This window comes from Coloeus monedula, assembly GCF_965178545.1.
Source record: "Coloeus monedula genome assembly, chromosome: 6".
NCBI lineage: Eukaryota > Metazoa > Chordata > Aves > Passeriformes > Corvidae > Coloeus > Coloeus monedula.
This window is the reverse complement of record NC_138786.1, coordinates 11,856,897-11,877,196: the sequence shown is the minus strand read 5'-3', so window position 1 is coordinate 11,877,196 and position 20,300 is coordinate 11,856,897. Positions and strand designations below refer to the sequence as shown.

Sequence of the window (20,300 nt, the reverse complement as noted above, 5' to 3'; positions counted from 1 at the left end):
AACCATTTGAGCCATTGATTAAATTATTTGAGGAAGCCACCAAGGTGTTGTTTCAAGCCTTACAAGTTGTTTACTGAAAACAAACCATTCCAAATGACAGCCTGAGCCCAGTTTCCTCGTGCTACAAGACACAATCGTGTCTGTCTGTAACCTTGAACCCTCTGCTGGTCTGCAGACTCCACACTACATCCGATGCTCATTTGTCAGGGCATAAATAGACAACATGAAAAACAACAAACAAGTTGATTTTTACAGATTACTCTTTTGCAGTCTACAGACAGACATCCTGTAAAATATTATACATACGCTGGAAAATTTTGAATGGAGGCTTCCTGACCTTCACTGTTTTCAAGTATTTAAAGAATCTGTAATTTGTACTAAATTATCTGACATCCTCCATCAACAAATGTATCATTCTGCCTGCTTCCTGTTGTTCTAGAATTTAAGTACTTATTTAAGCATGATTAAAAAAAACCACCAAACACAAAGTGTACTTGACAAGTTACTGTCTTCTATATTGCATGAAATCAAAATATTATCACTTGCTTCTTCAGACTTTTGTAAAGAGTTATAAACACGGATTCAGAAACTCAACTAGTTGAATACATTATTATGCCAATACGCCGTTCTTGAATTACTGGACACAAGAAAAAGCTTAATAGACAAAATAATCCATAACTTAGCCAGACTAATCCAGGAAATGGGTCAACAAAGCCTGAAAAGCCTTTCTGAAAGGCCACTGGAGACTGCATAGTACAGGTTCTGTGCCAGGCAGTGTCAAGCTCTAAAGATAACTAAGAAAAGAGTAGAGAAAAACAAAACTCTTTTTATATTTATTTTTAGATGTGGCTGCATAGCTCTGCTAATGACCAAAATACAAGCTTAACTAGTAAATAAGGGGCAACAACTGTACTCAATACTCACATAGGTAATCCTTGCCAAATTGCATTCATTTGTCCATCCAAAAATCTCAAATCAATTACACAGGGTGATACCCAAAAGATTGCTATGTCACTCAGCTCAGGATCAATTTGCATTTAGGAAAGTATGCAGGTTTGTTTTTAGGACTGCACACTACATGATTAAACTATAGCCAAGCTTGCTCACAAATGGGGAGCAATGTGGCTGTGCCAGCAGAGAGCTTTGGGAGGGTTAATTTATCCTGCTTTTTGGCTGGGCACCAGAGGACATGAGTCAGATGAGTACCCCAAGAGATTAACTTATTTGGGCTTTGTCAGACTCAAGAGGAGGAGAAGCAATCCCTACAGCACGGAGCCTCCAGCTGAGACGCCCTCAAAGAATCCAGCATTTCACAAATTCATCCCCATTTCTGAGCCCACAGAAGGAAACACGGGTGTGACATGCAGTAATGAAGCCAACCTCCATTTTCAGAGATGCACTTTTGATTTGGGAACTGAACTGAAGGCAATTCAGAATCTGAACCATGAATTCTGCATGCTCTTTGTTGAGAAGGTGGAATGAAGACTGCCCTGCAAAGCAGCGTCGGGGGAGGGTGGGAAGAGGAAACATACAGAAAGATTCTGGTATAAACACCATGAAAGACAACTGATCATTAAAAGCATATCAAAGAGACAGTGACAATGAGGAGATATTTATAAAAAAGATGTCTTCAGCTGATGGATAAATATTCCTACAGCTATCACTCCCCCAAAGTTCGACAGTATCCACTCTGTTCTGTCTACACTGAGTCAAGCAGATGGTTGTGCTCTAAACCATAAATTACACAGGCACAAAGAAACAGGGATTAAGCACAGCAAACAATCTATTTAGGAAAACAGTCAGTCTGTCTGTCATCTGCATGTTGATATCACTCAATTATTGCCAATTTCATTAAATCCCTCAGCAGACCTACTTAAAGAAGCACCAAAAGCCATTTGGCTTTCTTGAGCCTCCAAATACAACCCTGCCAGTACACTGAGAGAACATGATCAGTAATTTTTTTTTCAGAGACAATGATAAAGCTAAAGACAATTATTAAGAGAAGATTTAGGTAATAAGGTTTTCACCCCTGAAAAAGAGAAGTGCAATACCATTTCTTATGCATATTTTAAGCTTTACATATCCAAAGGGAGACTGATAAGCTCGAGATTAATATGACTGTGCTATGTGAATTTTCTTGACAAAGCAGAAAAGACAAAAAAAGGTAAACCAGACAAATAACCCTTTCATATACAGAAAGTATTCATGTGGCAGGGAGGTAAATGCCAATTTTACATAAAGGCAGCAAGTTGAATTACACAAACATAACCTGCATTACCAGCTAAAAGTTTGCTACTGATTGTATGTCTGGGCCATATAAACAGGTTATGTTTGATAGATGCTACAAAAAGTCAGTTTAGTTAAGGGGAAGAATTTTCACAGAAATCAGATATGAGACTAACATCTTTTCCTACAAGGAGGGTGGCAAGCACTATTTCTAAATATTGAACTGTTTACTACCAGATTACACCAGAAGGTTTTGTTCTCTTACTGTGTGTTCTTTATATCTGTGCAGGTGTTATCATTTGAGTAATAGTCTATTCTGCTGAAATATGATTTAATTTCATGTCTGATTTCACATCTCATCTTCTGCTTACTTGTTTAGTTATCTAGAAAGGTAATTAAAATAGGAAGCTATTTGGTTTTGGATATTTATCCCATAAATACCTACTATTCCAACCCTGAAAAAAATAATAAATAAAGGCAAACAGTAATCCTTCATAATTACAAGTAATCTGAGTACTAATTGCTAATTACCTATATAATTATTAATATCAGGATACAGAATTTCTGTGAAACCCTCACAGGTCCACATTAACAGAAACTCAACGAAATTCTGCAAAATAATTTTGAGTGGACTGGGATAATGGATACACACTAATGAATTGAAATGCTGCCCAGTTTCCATGAGTAGAGGTGGGGGAGAGTGCTACTGAAATATTCCCACGTTTCTAGAAATTTTTATAGGTGATTTTCTTTCATTCATTCTTTAGAATAGCCCTTTCAAGAATGATGATTTTATTGTTTGAACCAAGTATTTTGCAAAACCTTTTTTCCCACATACATCAAAAGATATGTTGAAAAAATAAGTGCACGTTATAAAAATTATTTATAGCAGTTTGATTAGCCAAAATTATCTCTCTGTACTCTAATAGCAAAACTAAAATTGAGATTTGAGAAATTATTTGCAACTGCTGAAGTATTTAAGTAATCAAAACTAGAGAAGTTTACAATCTCTGCAAATTGATTCATAGATGGTAGGAAGTAAAGGAGGATTCTGTTCAGCCACCAACAAACATTTTACAATTCAGAAGGAGCATTAAATATTTCTGAACCACCTGATTTGTTTTTAAGATTTCATAATTTGTCTGGATTCGCTTAAAGCAGAAGAAAACGTTTTTTAACAAAACAATTCAGAGTGAGGGTAACACCATTAGGATCCTTAGAAAGTAAATAGCTAAGAATGAGAAAAGTATTGTCATTCTTGAACTGTACACAGGAAAAATGGTCAAGGATACACAAGAAACTGCAAACATACCTGTTTCCTGTCTAAGGACTACAAAGTCTTTCTCAAGGAATGTAACTACAGAAACATTATTTTGACATAACCAAATAAATGCAAAGACAACAAGAACAGATGTGGCTGATCAGGATACTCTGTTAGAGCAATCTTCAGCCACTACTGGCTGACATTCATGGAGCATAAAAGGACGAATATTCAATTGAAGAATTGAGTGAATACGGTGAAAAAATCACTTTATTTTCTTTAAAGATCATGCCTGGATTCTCTTCAAAACATTTACCAAACTTTAAAAATTCTTTGTCAAATTCTCTGAGATTTTCCTGACTTCCTTAATATAGAGATACTTCAGCCCAAACTGCAATTAGAGAGCAAAACTTTATATATTAATTTACAAAAACAAATATATGGAAGCAAATGTCTATAGAACCATTTTTCTTTTCCTCTCACCACAAGTATTAACACTAAAGTTCAGAAATTATAGTTTTGCAAGCTCTTATGATTCAATAGCTACCAAGCCTCCTTCGGAATAGTGAGAAAAGTTCTGCCTGCACTCATACCAGCAAAAATGGAAAGAAAAGCAAACTGTTCCCAGTAGGCTCCATTTCAGTATTTTCTCTAAGCAGAAATCAACTTCTTTTGCCTTTCTGAAATCTGTTTGCCCATTACTAGATACTTGCTTTTTGGAATTTACATTTTTCTCATCTCTGGAAAACAATAACTTGTTTACACTCTTCTGAGAGGTGTTTTCTGAAGCCCTGCTGTAAATAGGAAATTACTCTCTTCTCAAATATCCCAAAACAAATTTTCACCCAATAGTTTAAATAAATTTCATTGAATCATTATAGAGCATACCGTAATTTTATTTTTTCTCTTATTTGAAATGTTTCCTTTTAAAAAAACAGCTCATTAACTACAGCACTTTATCATATACACAGCTTCAAGTTTATTTACTTATGTCAGATAACTCTTCTTTCTCAGATTTATAATTTGCTTAAAATAAACTACGGCACAGCTTGCCTCATTAAAAGGGAATTACAAGTTCACAGTGGATATAAAGTAAATGAGCATCTTATGTCGTGTGCTTTGCTGTGCTGAAAAACAGTGTACTCTGCAAGAAATACTGGATATAAGAAATACAGGGCCTCCAAGTCATTCCAGATTCCTGCCTTCTGCCAGCTGTCACCACAACAGCAGCATCTCAGGGGACACTGACCAAGCTCCCAGTGTATCCCACGTGTCAAGCAAACAGAAACACTGAGCAGGATGTATTCAAGGAATAGTTTGGTATTACCTGACTGGAATCTGCCCTAATGGCTCTCTCTGACAGGGTTGCTGCTGCTGCTTTCCCTACACCTGCAGCAAAGCTCACAAGAGTGAGCAAGTTCAAGCTGGCAGAGGGATTGGTCTGTTCTCACCGCAGCACTTGGCCATTGGTCTGATTTAACCACAGCATCAAACCACCTGAGACTGCTGACAGAAGACAGATGGGACTCTCCCTCCTTCCACCCTCCAAATATTTTCTGTTAACGTGGTGAGATAAAACTGTTCAGCACAGCTGAGTCAAGCAAAGGAGATGTGGCAGCACCGTGCAACTGGAAGTGGACATTCCAGACAGGACCATCTGCCTGGCAGTGTATGCTGCTGGGGAAATGAAGCCTCAGTGACTGTCCACAAAATGCCTTTACTTGGAAGTGCAGAAGAGTCCCTGTATAAAATTCACTATGACAATGTCCCTTTATTTCCAACAGCATCTAAAAGAACACTTTTCTTTTGTTCTGCTGTTGCAGCAGTAAGGGCCCATTAGCAGTAAATGCCACATCAAATCCCTTCATAATCTATTTGTTCTTTGATGAACTACACAAATCTACTTGGAAAGCTTGAATGGTAAATTCTCTTTGGCTGAGTTATGGAGCTAATTGCAACTCACTGGCCAGGGTGGATTTAACCTAAAACTAGAACATAAGCCAACAGCATATACTCATGTGATGCCAGGTCCCATAGGCTGGAGAGTATACAATTTATTAAGATCAAAGACTGATTAGAAGTGTATATACCTCAATAAAACAGTCTTAATTTAATCACACATGCTGCTAAAAATCGACAAAGGTTATATATGTTCCCACCACGTGATGCATGATGTTTCGTGGAAAGGAACAAAATCAAGTGAGTTGGGTAAGAAGTTTGTATAAACAACCTGACAGAGGTAAAGAAACTTCTGGTTCATATCACTGAAATCTCATAACACAGGTAAGATGTGGAAAGGGCACCACATCAACCCTTAGTGCAACTCCCTGTTATAGGTATTACTGTACTGAAAATGCCTGCATTTGGACTCTTCACATGCTCTGCAAATTAAATCTCTCATTCCTTTGCTGCCCTACATAATGAAATATTAAAATATTCTTGCTCTATGTCAAAGACACTAGGATTTTCTTAGTCAACAAGTATAAGCCAGCTCACGTGCTGACTGTGCAGTGACCCTTTCATAATGTCTCCCAGCCATACAAATACACATATATATTCATCAGGAATGTCTTTTTCCATTTATACAGTAATTTGGTATTGTCATCTCTTGGCATAAAATACATTACATGAGAAGCTGAACATTTTTTCTCCCCTAAACCAGAATTAAAATAATGAGAAGTTATTTTATTACAGAAAGCATTACTCAAAGTGTCAACAAACGAAGTCAAAAGCAAAAATTCTGCATATTTTAATATATCCTGGATTTAGAAATACGGGACCGAAGGGTCTATAAACAGTGAAAGAGTCCAGCCTTTTTCCATCATAGCTTTATGAGACAACCCCAAACTGATGAAGCTTCATCTTAAATGTACTGATAATGCTTTGCATTACTATTCCCAACCGAAAGTGTTTCAGGACATTTCTCGTCCTACAGTTAGAAATCATCTTTTAACTTCTAGCCTTAAATAACTCATGATCTTTCTATATGAGCCTGTTCTTGGTACTCACCTGTTTCTGTAACTTTTGACTTCTCCCTGAACAATACTGATGTAAAAAGCAGCAAAAGGTAAATACATATCGTCTATGACATGGAGTAAACTAAAAAGATAGAGTACAGCAGAAAACTCCAACACTGTTCAAAAAGCAGCCTCTAGAAGCCAGTATGAGCTGTAATATGGCCAACAATTTAAACAGTCCTTTAAGACCCTACCTTATTTTGGGATTTATGTTTTCTAAAGGAGACTACACTTTCTAAGCAGCAGGGCGACTGTTACTTTTTACTTTTTTTATTCAGAATAAAAATGTAAAGCATAGCATGTCCTACAAGTATTGTGAGTCTAAAAATTAGCTACCACAAAAATAAACTAATTTGAGGCACAGCATAATGCAGTTTTTCTCCTTTTGATTTGATAGGTATTTTCTAATTATCACAGTAAGGTTATATTTTATGTTGTTATATAGACTAGGCACTTTCACTGTTTATAGCCCCAGTAGCTCACATCATAATTTCTGAGGCAGGGTGTTGGGAAGTGGTAAAACATTGGAAAGATTGTTAACAGATGAAGCCAGCTTTAGTGCAGAACACAGAAACTGATCAGTGTTCATGTCTTAAGATCAAGAAAATCTTAAAAATCTTGTTCTCTTCCCAAGAATCAAATTATACCAGGAAGTCATGGTGCATGATTTCATCTCTTGTAGGACTTGTAAAGCTTGATTTTTAGCAACTTACTGTGAAGAACTAATACCAAAGTACCAGCTCAAGACTTTTAGAAAGTAAGCAGTGAAAACTGAAGAACCACCAGCTGCCAGGGATCAACAGCTCCATAACAGAAGGCAAATATGGAGCAAGGCAGGAAGGGGCAGTGCCCGCACCAACAAGGGGTGCAGTACCCAGAGAAGATGAGTTTGGTAGGTCTGGTTCTGTCAGCCAGACAAGGCCACAGAGATGAGAGGGTCTGAGGTCAAGTCAGGGAGCCAGGTCAGCATGGCCAGGTCAGGGTGAGGGCCAGAGATGGCAGCCAGGTCAGACACAGTGACCACAAGGCAAGCCCAGGTCATGAGGATGACCTGAGACCAAGCCAGCATGTGCAGTCCACGGGTGAGGATCCCGGTCAGACAGGTCATTGCCCAGCATAACAACTGTGGCTCGGGCAGGCCATGGGGGCATGGGCTGAGCTTAAGGGCAGCACCCAAGACAAGGCCAACAGGCCCCTCCTTTTCTCATGTTTCGACACCCTGAGCCAAAGTTGTGCAGCTGTGCCCAGCAGTGCTGGCCTTGAGCACAGCCCAGCCCTGCCAGGAGGGCCTTGGGGGCTGCCCAGGGCCCTGACATCAGCTTCCAAAGGAAATAGAACTTGTAAGAACCAAGGACAGAGCCTGCTCAACTCTCAGCCTATGCACAGATTTCTTCTGAGAGCAGAACACCTGCTGAATGACATTGGCACAACTACAGAACCATCCTAAAAACGTGGTTTTCACGAGTTAACCAAAGCTGTAAAGTGCAAGTCTGTCAGTTTAAAATCCCTCTGCATGTACAAATATCTACTTCCAAACAGAGTTGGAGAAGCATACCATAATTAAAAAAAAAAAATTCTTAACTGCCACAGTTAAGATCTTCCCTCCAAACAAATTACAGCATTTTCATTATATTAAGGAAAAAACAAACCTCCATCATTCTTCATGAGTTTCTAACAAATCTGAAAAATTAGTAAATACAGCATTTTTTTTATGTCTGTACACTTTATTATACAACTCAAAAAAATTCTAAACAGGTATGACAATTAATATATGATCCCATCATTATGTTTTGACTGGATTTATCACCATATAACAGTAACAGGGTTTGGCTCCACGATTGTTTAAACCAACAAAAATCATCTCTGTCAGTGTCACTCCATGGAAAATAATTCACTTCTCTTTGCTTGCTTGTTGTTGATTAATTATTTAATTTTAAGTAGCTCTCTGTGGTATCATAGAAGTATCTGCTCTGATGCAAAAGAAAGGCAAGCAGGGCAAAAGGACAGAGAACACTCCGAACTTCTCAGTCTCAAGTCACAATGTTGAAATTTGGAATTGAATAGTCACATTAAGAAAATACATCAATACTGGAGTGGAGCATTTTAAAGTGCTTGTACTCAAGTACTTCCCTGCTTAGCAACTCTGCCATCATCACAAACATCTGCCCTAGTATTTATATTTTGTGCAATTGTAATAACCTCCAGAAGTTTAATCAATCAATCACTTTTGGTATCTGGAATTACAGATATTTAATGACACTGCAGTCTTCGACTACACTGTATTACCTTTAAGTACTTCTTTTACAGGCTTCATATACTGCCTAATGGTAGATACAGGATTTCTAGTTAAAAATATTTTAAAATACATGAAAAGGCTGAAGGATAATGATGTTTAGCACTTTCAGTTACAGCACAGTTTGGACAAATCAAAGACAAGCTTGCCGAGCAACCTGGCTCCACCTACCATTACCATTTATCTTTATGCTTTTCACCTGTTTAATCTCTATTCTACACAGCCCTGGATTCCAAAGCACCCTTACCTTGTGTCTTCATCCAGAAGTATCATTACTTCAAAGTATCATTTTTGCCACTTTAAAAATTACTTCTTTTTAACACAAAGGCAGTATGAGTTTTACTGAAAATACTTGAGTGGTGCATTTAAGACATGAGGAGGAAAACAAGTACAGGCAAACAAAACAGAACAGGGGAAATAAGGACATAGGAAAACTGACCGGATATGAGACTAAACAAGAAGGAAAGGAAGGAAAACTCTTTTGTCTTTGATTAAGTATTTGGAAAGGAGAGAGAAATTCTTCAGAAAAATTCATTTTCAAAATTGTTCTACTCAGCTTAGCAGTGTGATTCATGCTACCAGTCCTTGACACATGCAAAAATCAGAAGTGCTGGTTAAACCTTAGCTTCTTGTTTTGCTCCTTAGGTCACTAATTTTTTGCCCTGGCTTCCTTTGAGAAAAACCTGCCTCTTGGGGAAATGGAAATGTATGTCTCAGATCCAAATGACTGAATACATCTCTGCTGAATGCCCGTATGGAGAAGCCAAGTAGGGTTGGAGTCTGGAGAAAAGAGCTTAAGGCAGAAACTTAGGAATGTACAGTTAATGCAGTGAGACAGGAGAGAAATATAACCTAAATATAACCTAAATCTCCTTTGAGCCTGAAGAAAGCTACTGCATTTTGAAGCTTCTATAGATATCTACCATCTTACTATAAGACAAGAAGAAACAGAAGAGTACTGAAATCTTCTTGCTAGCATGGTCAATTTTTTAAAGTAACTTTATGATTCCTATTTTTCCACCTAATCCTTTGTTGATTAAATAATTTCTAGTGATCCAGCTACAGGCCTGGTTTTTGTCACATTATTCCTATATATTAGGCTTCTTTTAATAAAAAAAAGAAAAGAAGGTATGATTTAAAATGTCAAACACTGCTGTTCCTTATTACTAAGCTTAAAACCTTTGGGGATATTTTTCCCAACTGTAGTTTAACGCCTAAGCAAAAATAAGGTCTGTTTCCAGATATGCTGTGGACTTGGTAATACAGGGAGGGTCATCTGCTGACACTCCTGCCAAGCAGAAAAAGCATGATGAGGCTACTATTGCACAATATTTCTCAAAATAAACATTGCAATTACTTTTGTGTCTATTCATAGTGATAAATTTTGTCTTGCTGCCCACCTTCCTCCAAGAAAGAGCTATTTTTAAAAAGGTGATTTATATACTTGACAAATATTTTTCTAGCTACTCTTCAATTTTCTATTAATAATTGAGATAGGATGAAGTGACTTGTACCAGCAGAGAAGTAACTGAACGTGTTGTTATTTGACAAATGGTCTGGTCAATATTTGTGTCCGGAACACGAGACTGGATGGGATAACAGCTGTCACTAAAGTACTGAACAGCAGTAGAAAGCTTTTGCCCAGGTTGTAGAGACAAACATGTGTTAATCTCCTGTTACAACCAGGCGAAAGAAACAGAGCAAGTGTGAATATTGTTCCAAGAAGCACAAAAACTTCTGACAAGTTCAGCTGTGATCTCCAGTGGAAAGGATTAGGCCTTATCTTGGGAAAATAAACTTTCTCAAAGGGATGAGCCAGTAGGTTCTACCACACTCTTTTGGATTCGCTGCCTTTAACTCTTTGTAAGACTACATGAAAGGTGAGAATAAATGAGAATTTATTTAAAACAGTCTGTTCGTAATTCCTGGTCCTCTTTTTCCAGGTAAGAACCATTGCAAACAGGCACGTGTAGCTGTCTTAACAACTTTTTTTAGTAAATCCAAACAAAAACTTGGAATTAACAAGTCTTGGTACTAAGAACATGATGACAGCCCACCACCTACATGGGAATGGGATTTTGTGCTGTTCTGGTAAGTGAGGTACACTATGAAAACACAAACATTTTCTAATTCAGGTCCTTAGAGACACAAGACAATTCTACCATTGTGCTGTATCCCCAGATACTTAGATACATCAGCTGGCAACTGAGGCACATATGGGAAAAAACTCCAAACAACGCCCCCAAGACACAAAGAAATGAAAAAAAAACAGTGGTCAGAAATAGGAGGTGGGAAAAGCAGCCTTCTACAAAGTGTTCAAGTACTTGCTTTAAAAAAAAATCTACCTGTCCACTTAGTTGCCTATTCCTTAACTACTACCAGGCCCATTCCCAGGCAACTACACCACCCTTGTCACACCCAAGAATAGGGAGACACAAAAAGAGGACCTACACAAGGCCACTAGACAAGCTCTTCCTGATAGTTCTTACAGCCTTGTAAAAGAGAAAATCCTGCTACAACAGAAAAGTAGGGAGACAGCTCTTTCTTTTGTCCATGAACTTGCATGATCCCCTTCAGGGAAGCAGGATGTATGCCTGCAAGCTTCTCGTGACCAGATTCGTCAAGTTTTACAACCATGCACTTTCTTCAGTCTCTCCCTTCTTCAGGCCAGTTGAAGCATCACTAACTAGGAAACTGAGCAATGAGTTTTCATTCCTTATCTCCCTTTCTCTCCCCCTCCTTCTGCTGATCTTCATATCCTTGTGTGCACTATGACTAGAAAGGGCATCTGGTAAGCACAAGCTTACTGACTCATACTTCTTACAGGCCACCAAAAAGCAACAAAGACAGAACCTCCAAATTCACAGGAAGTTGGGAGGAGAAAGTAAGACAGAAGAGCAGCAAAACCACAGAAATCAGACAGCAAAAAGGCTAATGGAATACAGGAAACAAAAGATGAAATGGTAGACAAAGAGTAAATTGAGGTTATAGATACTGGAAAGTGTGCAGGAGCTAATAAGGAATGATACAAATTCAAAATATAAAGGTAGAGAATTTTTGACTGCTAGCACAACAATCTAGGAGTCCTGGTTAAATTCTAAACTCTTCAGTTCTCTGCTACAGTAGATTTAGGAATTTACATGACATCCATCTGTATATATTAACCCTCTAATAACATGTGGTTAATGATATTAAATTAAACCCTATGTGTGTGACAGAATTTTAAAGTTGAAAAGTTTTATAATTCCTTTCTGTACATGAGAGGAATTTTAAAAACTTGCCCTGCAAAATATGCTCTCAGTAAGACAACAAGAGAAAAAGATGGTCCTCAGTTTTCTCTTCCATATATTTGCATTCCCACCCCGTCTTCACGGCTTCCCTCTATAAATCTGATGCACACAATGACTTTTCAGAATTGTCTTCATTGTTTTCCTCAGCCTGATCCTGTGACAAAACACTCCCATCCCAATTTGCCATACAAAAGCCAGGTGCCAGAAGACAGGGTAATTACCTAAGAACTAACTGAAAGCCTCACTTTCTTTGACATTTTCTGAACTGTGAATTTATAGCAACCTTCACTTTAACAGCCTAAATAACTGCCTCAAGTGTCACACACACCATACTTACAGAACAACATACCAGACCACATGGTGTAACATGCTGTACTTATGGTACCTCACACCACATTTTATGTCTTCAGAAAAGGGGAAAAACTGTTGGGCCTGTCCATGTTCAAAACATTGCCAGCTATCTGATCAGAGCAGTCATAATGAATCTTGACATAAAAAGCCAAGTAAAACCTCAGGGTGAAGTTAAGTAGCACCTATATACCATGTTAGCCACAATTTTTTTAAAATTTAAATTACCATAAACAAAACTACAATATTCTTTTTGGAATAATATTCTTTTTGGAAGTCCACAATTAAATCGTCTTAGTAGGAGATGGCATTGAGCTCATCAGATCTGATACTGTCTGTGACATGAGCCCTTACTGTTCTTCACTACTGTCTTTCTGATCTCCATTCATTCTTACTCTGTATGTGAGAGAAGAATGGATGACAACCTATATCCTGAGGCCATTTGGTTGCTTGGGAATAAATATGAGGTTCACAGGTTCAGAAAAGACTATTAATTGTGCCTTTATCCATGGCTGCTACAAGTTTATGATTCAAAGTCACTCCACAAGCCAACGGAATGAAGACTAAGAGCGTTAGAATTTAATGGCAGACACGAGATCAGTACTGAGGTACCCAGGTAGCAGTGATGCAACGTTGTAATTGTAATGAACATGTAAACATTTGATGAGGATTGTGTTAGAGCATCTTCTTGGAAGATTGGGAGTAACAGACAACAACAGAATTATACAAACTTTTTGGTCACACCAGCTTCATTAAAAACCTCCTTGGTTTTCTTTGGAGTTTGTGCAATATCCAAGGGGAGTGGAGCAGGGAATCTTTTTACATGAAAGTTTTCGTGATTAAATAGGGGCCACACCCACTTCTGCCCCATGTAACTTATAGATACTACATGGTGGGATTGGACTAGATGACCTTTAAAGGTCCCTTCCAACCCAAACTATTCCATGACTCTCTAATACTGGAGATAACTTACCACAGGCAGGATGTACAAAAGGGTTCTATGAATGTCTGATTAGGGGATAAAAGCACAATTTGTCATTCTTTCATTCAAAAGAAATTAATATTTACCATGCAGCTGTCTTAGGCACATGATTAGAATTGAATTAGAACAGAAAATACCTCATTTTATAATTTAGAAAAATAATTTTGTTTTCAAAGCAGACCTAGACATACCCAGTTGCTGAAAGAGAAGAGCCACACTGGTGCCTGTAACAGGAAGGCTATCGTGTAGAGGAGTCTGTATCAGCTGTCGGTCTCCGGCTCCCAAAGAAAACAATTTCTGTAGAAAGAATTTTTTAAATTTAATTTATATAGAATAAACAAGCTGTCGCCATGCAGATAAGTGATTCATACTGCAAAAATTATTTATTTTGTATACAGAAATTTAAAATCAAATAGAGGTCTGAAATACAATTTGAGGACAGTGATATGTCTCCCTGAATGTATAGCATGACAGTGTCTCCCTTGCATTTACACTTAGTTAAATAGTTATGGCTTTGAAGACAGTTAAAAGTACATCTCTGTTAATACAATAAAAAACCTCCTGGAAAAAAAAAAAGGTTTAAAATCCATTTAAATCAGAAAAACGTACAGTATTGCTAACTGGCTTTCTTTGCTATCTACTGTCTGCATGCACGAATTAAGGATGAACACACTTGTGACCTGTGGGTATTGAAGAGGATACTTCTGCTATTCCTGTGTTCCTGCTCTGCACATTAAAGTAGAGTTACAACTTCAGCTACCTTTCCAGCACAAGAAAATACCTCCCTTGAGGGAGGCAGGAAATGGGAGTGAAAGGAGTGCATTTGAGTATCGCATCCCAAACAACACTGCAATTGCAAAATACCCTTGCTTTCCTCTGAGTAAATCCACATGGCATTCAAGCAATGAGTGATTTCAAGCAGTTAGTTACCTCTAACCACTAACTCCCATGGGCTGGGGGGCATTTCTGTGTGGTAAATCTTCACTCTGTATGACAGCAAAGGTGGGAAATGTATGAAGGCAGCAAGCTTTAGCTGCTGCACAGCAGGTATTTGAAACCAAAAATCCCCCCAGTAAACCCAAACAAGTCCCTGAGCTGTAGCAGAGATGCTCTGCCCCAGCACTTCAGCAGCAGACCTGGATGGAGGTCAGTAACCCATTACACAGCTGACGATTTCCATGGTGGGAACATGAATAACCTGGGAGGCTCCTGAAGGACTTCTGGAAATAAATGTCACAAGAGTGCTCCCACTCTAAGTTATGTAATTCAGATCCTGCCCTGGAAGCACAAGGCTTTATAAAGGAAAGAGAAACACTTAATTTCTGATTTAAATGACAGTTTGACACTAGCAAATTTAAGCTGGAAATGAGTGAGCGTTTCATTTGAAGAGAGAAAGCAGAAGGGAACAACCAAAGGAGCCTGACTTTTCCTTCCTCTTCTAGCAGAGGAAACAGCCACTGAGAAAAGCTGCATTTATGGGCAGGGAGAAAAAAAGAGAGGATAGAAACAGAGCCAGAAGTTCAGGTGGATCACCAAAACCAAAAATACAAGGCTCAAATACCACTGGAAAAGAAGGTTTCTGACAAGGAGATAAAATCTAATTACTCCCCTTCAAAAACTAAAGCCTCAGATACAAAACCAGAGAAGTGGCTGTCTGGAGAGCAGTAAGGTAGATCTTGACTAAGCTGACAGGACATTCTGACACTTTCAGCACTAAGAGAAGTTCCAAAGCATCCAGGGCTATGGAAAAGCCAGAACAGAATTAGGGAGTTGTAGGATTTCAAGAGGGTTGATAATGCATAGGTTGGGTGGAAAGCTCTGTATGTAATTGACTGCAAAAACGTTGCCATTTGCACATGTAGTTTCCAAGTTTGTTTAATAGTAAGGACCATAACTTCCCATCAGTGTCACAGCATAAAGCAAAAACCAAGCACAGAAGACCCAACTGGATTATCAAAAACCCACAAATGTATTGGAAAAATTTATATAAAGTAAATCAACAAACCAACCTGACTTTCTGCTCACAGAAAGCACAGGTGAAAAGCTAAAAGAAGTCTATTCACTAGAAGACTTTTTTTTTTTTTCTTTCTTTCTTTTTTTTAAGGCATGGGCTATTTGCAATATTTAATTCCTCTGAAGAAACCACATTGGAGTTACTTTTTAGCATTTAAAAAAAAATTTGTGGAAACAGAAATTTAAACGAGTTACCAAAGAAGAGACCAGGGGAATCCTGAACTCCATCAAGGAATAAACACGCATAAATGAACTGGTATGAAGGTTATGTTAGAAAATGGCAAAGAAAGCAAGCCTGTAAAAAAATTTCTGTAGCAAGCAGAAATATTCCTGAACACATTATTATTAAAAACTAAACTTATACAAACTGCTTAATTTGTTAATGTGCCCTGTAAAAGCCAACTCAGTGACAAAATTAACCCTTTGACCTTAACCTGGAATGGAATTTTTGCTGTCTTTAGAAGACAGGCTACAGGGAAAGCACTCACAGGCCACAGGGAAAGCACTCAGCTGAACTATGATCTTTTTTTCTTCAAAAATATCTCAAGAATTTATTTTTTGTTTTCTTCATAAATTAAATTAACTGGAAAAATACCCTTTCCCCCTCCCCATTTACCTGAGACCCTCCAGAAGCAGGGACAAGGCATGAACACAGATTTGCAATGAGAGTCTCCAGGGACACATTCAGGCTGTCCACATACACGGTGTAGATCAAACCAAGGCAAGCCTAGAAAGGTTGACAAAAAATTCAGACTGCTATACAAGGAAGGCAGATGTCAAATTATTTAGAGATCTATGCATATAAGTTTTTTTAAAATAAGTTCCTCTTAATAGTTTTTCGTGTAGTGAAGTACTTTCCAACCAAAGACAAAGTAATTTGCACAGAGGCAATCATTCCTTTAAAAAAAAATTAGCTTGGCTACTTACAAGGGATAGATGTTCTTTTTAAAAAAAATTCTAGGCATAATATTTTTGCTTTGCTTGTTATACAAGAAGTGCTTTATTATAAGATACTGTTAAAAATGATAAAAATCAACACAGTTTCATCTGTGCTTTGAACTCTAATGGACCTAAACCTGACTGATTTCCAGGGCAGAATACTGATTAATCCACGAGCTTCTGAGGCTGATTTTAAGATTAGCATCGATGACCAGCAATTCCATATGTTATTTAACTTACATTCTTTATTTTATTATATTGATGTAAATATATTTTATATTAATAGTATACTAATATTTCAGCATCTTTTTTTAAATGGATCCAATTTTAATTGAGAAATCAGATACAGCTTTAGCATTTTTACTAATCATTTAATGCAGATCAACATGCCATTTCTTATAAGCCTTTGGACAAAAGGAAATAACTGCTCCACAGCATCTTTTGCCTGTTAACTGCTGTAACTTTGATAAATCAGCAAGTATTTCAGTAATTCTCTTCTTAGAAATAATTCCAACAGTAACTTTTCATATAACACATAGTTAAACGGTGAAACTCCATGCTGTGGGTTGTTGTAAAATATGAATGTTAAGAAAGTGAACTAAGTATAGAAAAACCCCATACAACCAACACCTCTGGTTCAGGATGTCATTTAACTATTATTCACATTGAATTAGGAAAGCATTTTGTAGAATTATTTCTACAGCCTGCCCTATTCTTACACACTTTGCTTTGCATTTGCTATGGGCCACTTTCAGAGACAGAATACTGGGCTTCGTGGACTTTTAATCTCACTTGGTAGAGTCATCCTTAATCTCTAAAGACAACTGCTGAATGATATCCTCCTTTGATCTGTAAACTGAACTTTATTTGTTTCTGTTAATATGTATTAGCTTAGGAGAAATTTAAGCTTTTCATTTATCTCAGATAAGTCATATTTCACCAGCTGAAAGTAATCTAAAATCCTAAATCTCTGTCATGCATCTTAATTTGGTCTGGAAGAGGCTCAGAATTTTGCTTTATATATGGAGGAGAACTAGATTTTCACTATTAATTTACAACTCTATAGTTAGTCAAATATTGTCTGGTTTTGTCCTAATAACTCCTTTCATTATAGAGTTCATGGAGCCCAGAAAAAAGCTTATCATGCCTTTTGTGTAGTTTTAAAACTGCTTTAACCTACAGGGGCTATTTACTGGTCACAGATGTTGAATTTTATCTAGTTCAATCTAAAGCTACTTTTGCTTTTAAATTCCCAAATCAATCCTGAGTGAGGCATTTTAAATCAAAAGTACTGTCACTGTTACTCATTTAAAACCAGATTTTTCTGCTGATATATTGTAAATAGCAATTGCAAGTTCTTTACCCTGAAAATTTCTGGATAATCTAGTCTGGATACCAACACCAGACTTTTGGGAGCAAATACTTCTGCAGGCGGAATTAAACCAGACTCCTCTTCACCTTCAATTTCTTTTGTTCCCTTGAAAACAGAAACACTTCAATTAATAAGTAGGAAGAAACCTCAAAACAAAATGTTAGCATTTTTACCAAAAGTTCACATTTCTCACGAGCTTCAGAAAAGACTGCATTTTTTGAAACTAGTAACAAAACCAAGTAACAGGAGCACACTGCAATGGTTGCCTGAACTCCCTAGAGCTTCTAGATGCAACTCAGTTTATTAAAACTCATCTGGGAAGTCATGCACCAATGTACCTAAATGAGTTCTCTGAGACAGCAGTTTAACAGGACACTGTTTCACATTAAATACTCCCTGTTGCACTTTTAGATAGTGAAGTGGATTATAGAACAGGATCCTTCCATATCAAAGTGTTAGCTGATTTACAATCTCTCCAAATACAGAGATCATGCATTTCACAAAAGAATGTTTGGTTGTCTTCCTCATATGACTATGATTCAATTTCTTACAGAATTTCCACTAACATTACAGCTGAAATTATCTGTAATGTCATCTCCAGCCTGACCTAGTGAATTTGGAATCTGAAGAAATTTCTTCACAAGAAAACTAATTCAGATTTCTCAAAAAAAAAATCCCTCACACAGGAACCACTAAGGCTAAGAGAACAGCCCAGTGCAGATAAACCTGCAGTTGCTCACGATATTGCACAAGAACTCCTTGCCAGAACTTACTCAGTCACAAATAGTTTATTATTATTCATAGCCAAAACCGAAGATGTCACTAAATATTTTCATTTCTAGAATTCCATACATTCTTTGACAAATTAAGTTTTCAGATGACAGAATGTCCTTGCTTTCCAATTCCTGCATGTAATTCTCTCCATCCCCGCACCACCCACCAAATTTCTTTTATTTGTTCCTCTGACCAAGCATTCTTCCAAGCAAAAATCACTCTATTATCTTAATTAGGAACACGAGAAAAATTACTTCCATTTTCATATGACAACATGAAATAACTGCCTTCTATTTCTGTCATGTTGCTACTCATCATTTCAGTTTCTTAAAAAAAAAAAAAATCCAACATTTCTCCTAAATGGGCGAAACCTGATAAAAATGCTCTTAAATGTCAGGAATGCTGCGAGTTCATGAGCTTTATTTCACAACCTCAATTCAGAATGTACAGTTTCTTTAGGCAAATGCTAACCCATAATTCAGCATTCAAGTAAAAATTATGTAAAAAGAGGTACTCCGGTTTTAATCAGAATAGCTCGGTTAATACAGTATAACACTTTCATACCAAAATAAAACCAGCTGGCACAACAACATATGTACACAAATATGGGCAAACACTTGGCTTAATACATTAAATCAACCAATTAATTTGCAATGTATGTGCTTAGTTGAGTTTGCATCTCATTTCTAAGATAAAACTGTGGTCCACAAATTCATATGCTTTCACACAAGAACTCAATAGTCACACGTCCCACACAGGTTCATTAATTTTCATCCATTTTAATGCTGACAGGGAGAGCTTTTACAGGAATTACAGTTCCCTCCCCTGCCCCCCTAAATCCCCAAATTTTTAAATTATCAGCAGATGTTTACGGTATCAACCATTCTAAAAAGAAACTATGAGTTCTAGGCATAAAGACAACAGTTTCTTGATATCTGACGAACTGTGGACTCTGACGTTAGGAAAAATGAAATTAAAACACATTCCACATTCCTAAAGGCAAGGGAGCATGGAAGCTCTTCCATATTCACATGGTACTAAGATAATGAAACCTCAGGGTGCATAGGTAGGGAGGAGGGTTCCATACAAGACCATTTTAATAAAATCCACACAACTTCAGATCAAGTCCTTGATCTGAATTAATTCATAATTAGATTTAAAGCTTTCAGGGCACGATAGCAGCACAATACTGATTGATAAAGCATTTACACTCTCAAACCACTCTCTCCTACTTCATAGAAGATTTACAGAAAAATGCAATGTGACTGCTGTGTTACTTCCCCAGCTCAACATTCTGACAGGCACACAGGCACATTATTAGGAGTCAGTAGACTAAGTAGATAATCATTTCAAACACATGACTTTTAACCTACTTTCCAAGCAAAGTATTAACAGCATAAGCATTCTGTACCAATACTAATTACAAAGCAGTAAAGCCACAAATGTGATTCTATTTACACTTTAGGTTGGACACATGCACATTTCATCTTTCTTTATCCCTTTTCTCATCTAAGGAAAAAGTATTCTCTAATAAAAAAGAACAAAATAGAAGAGTTTGTTACGTTGGGGGCTTTTTACAGTAACTCTTTATTCTATATATGCAGCATTCAGTTTACAATTTAACTGAGAACAAATGGATGGTATGGAAAGCCTTGCTAAGGATACATAGACTGAAAGACAAATTTAAATTACAGAATCACGGGGCCACAGAATCATTTAGGTTGGAAAAGACCTCTGAGATCACTGAGTCCAACCTATGACCGAACACCGCTGTGTCAACCAGAC

The 20,300-nt window shown here is 37.4% G+C and overlaps 1 protein-coding gene across 2 annotated transcripts in view; it reads right to left on the bottom strand.

Annotated features, from left to right (window-relative positions):
* Positions 1–20,300, bottom strand: part of SBF2 (SET binding factor 2) — a 234,373-nt gene that overhangs the window by 102,636 nt on the left and 111,437 nt on the right. For both annotated transcript variants that reach the window (XM_082282867.1, XM_082282868.1), the window contains exons 4-6: positions 17,733–17,846; positions 16,047–16,157; positions 13,609–13,714 (exon numbers count right to left, since the gene is read on the bottom strand). In XM_082282867.1, coding sequence (XP_082138993.1) covers positions 13,609–13,714; positions 16,047–16,157; positions 17,733–17,846 — 331 coding nt within the window. The remainder of the gene's footprint in view (positions 1–13,608; positions 13,715–16,046; positions 16,158–17,732; positions 17,847–20,300) is intronic.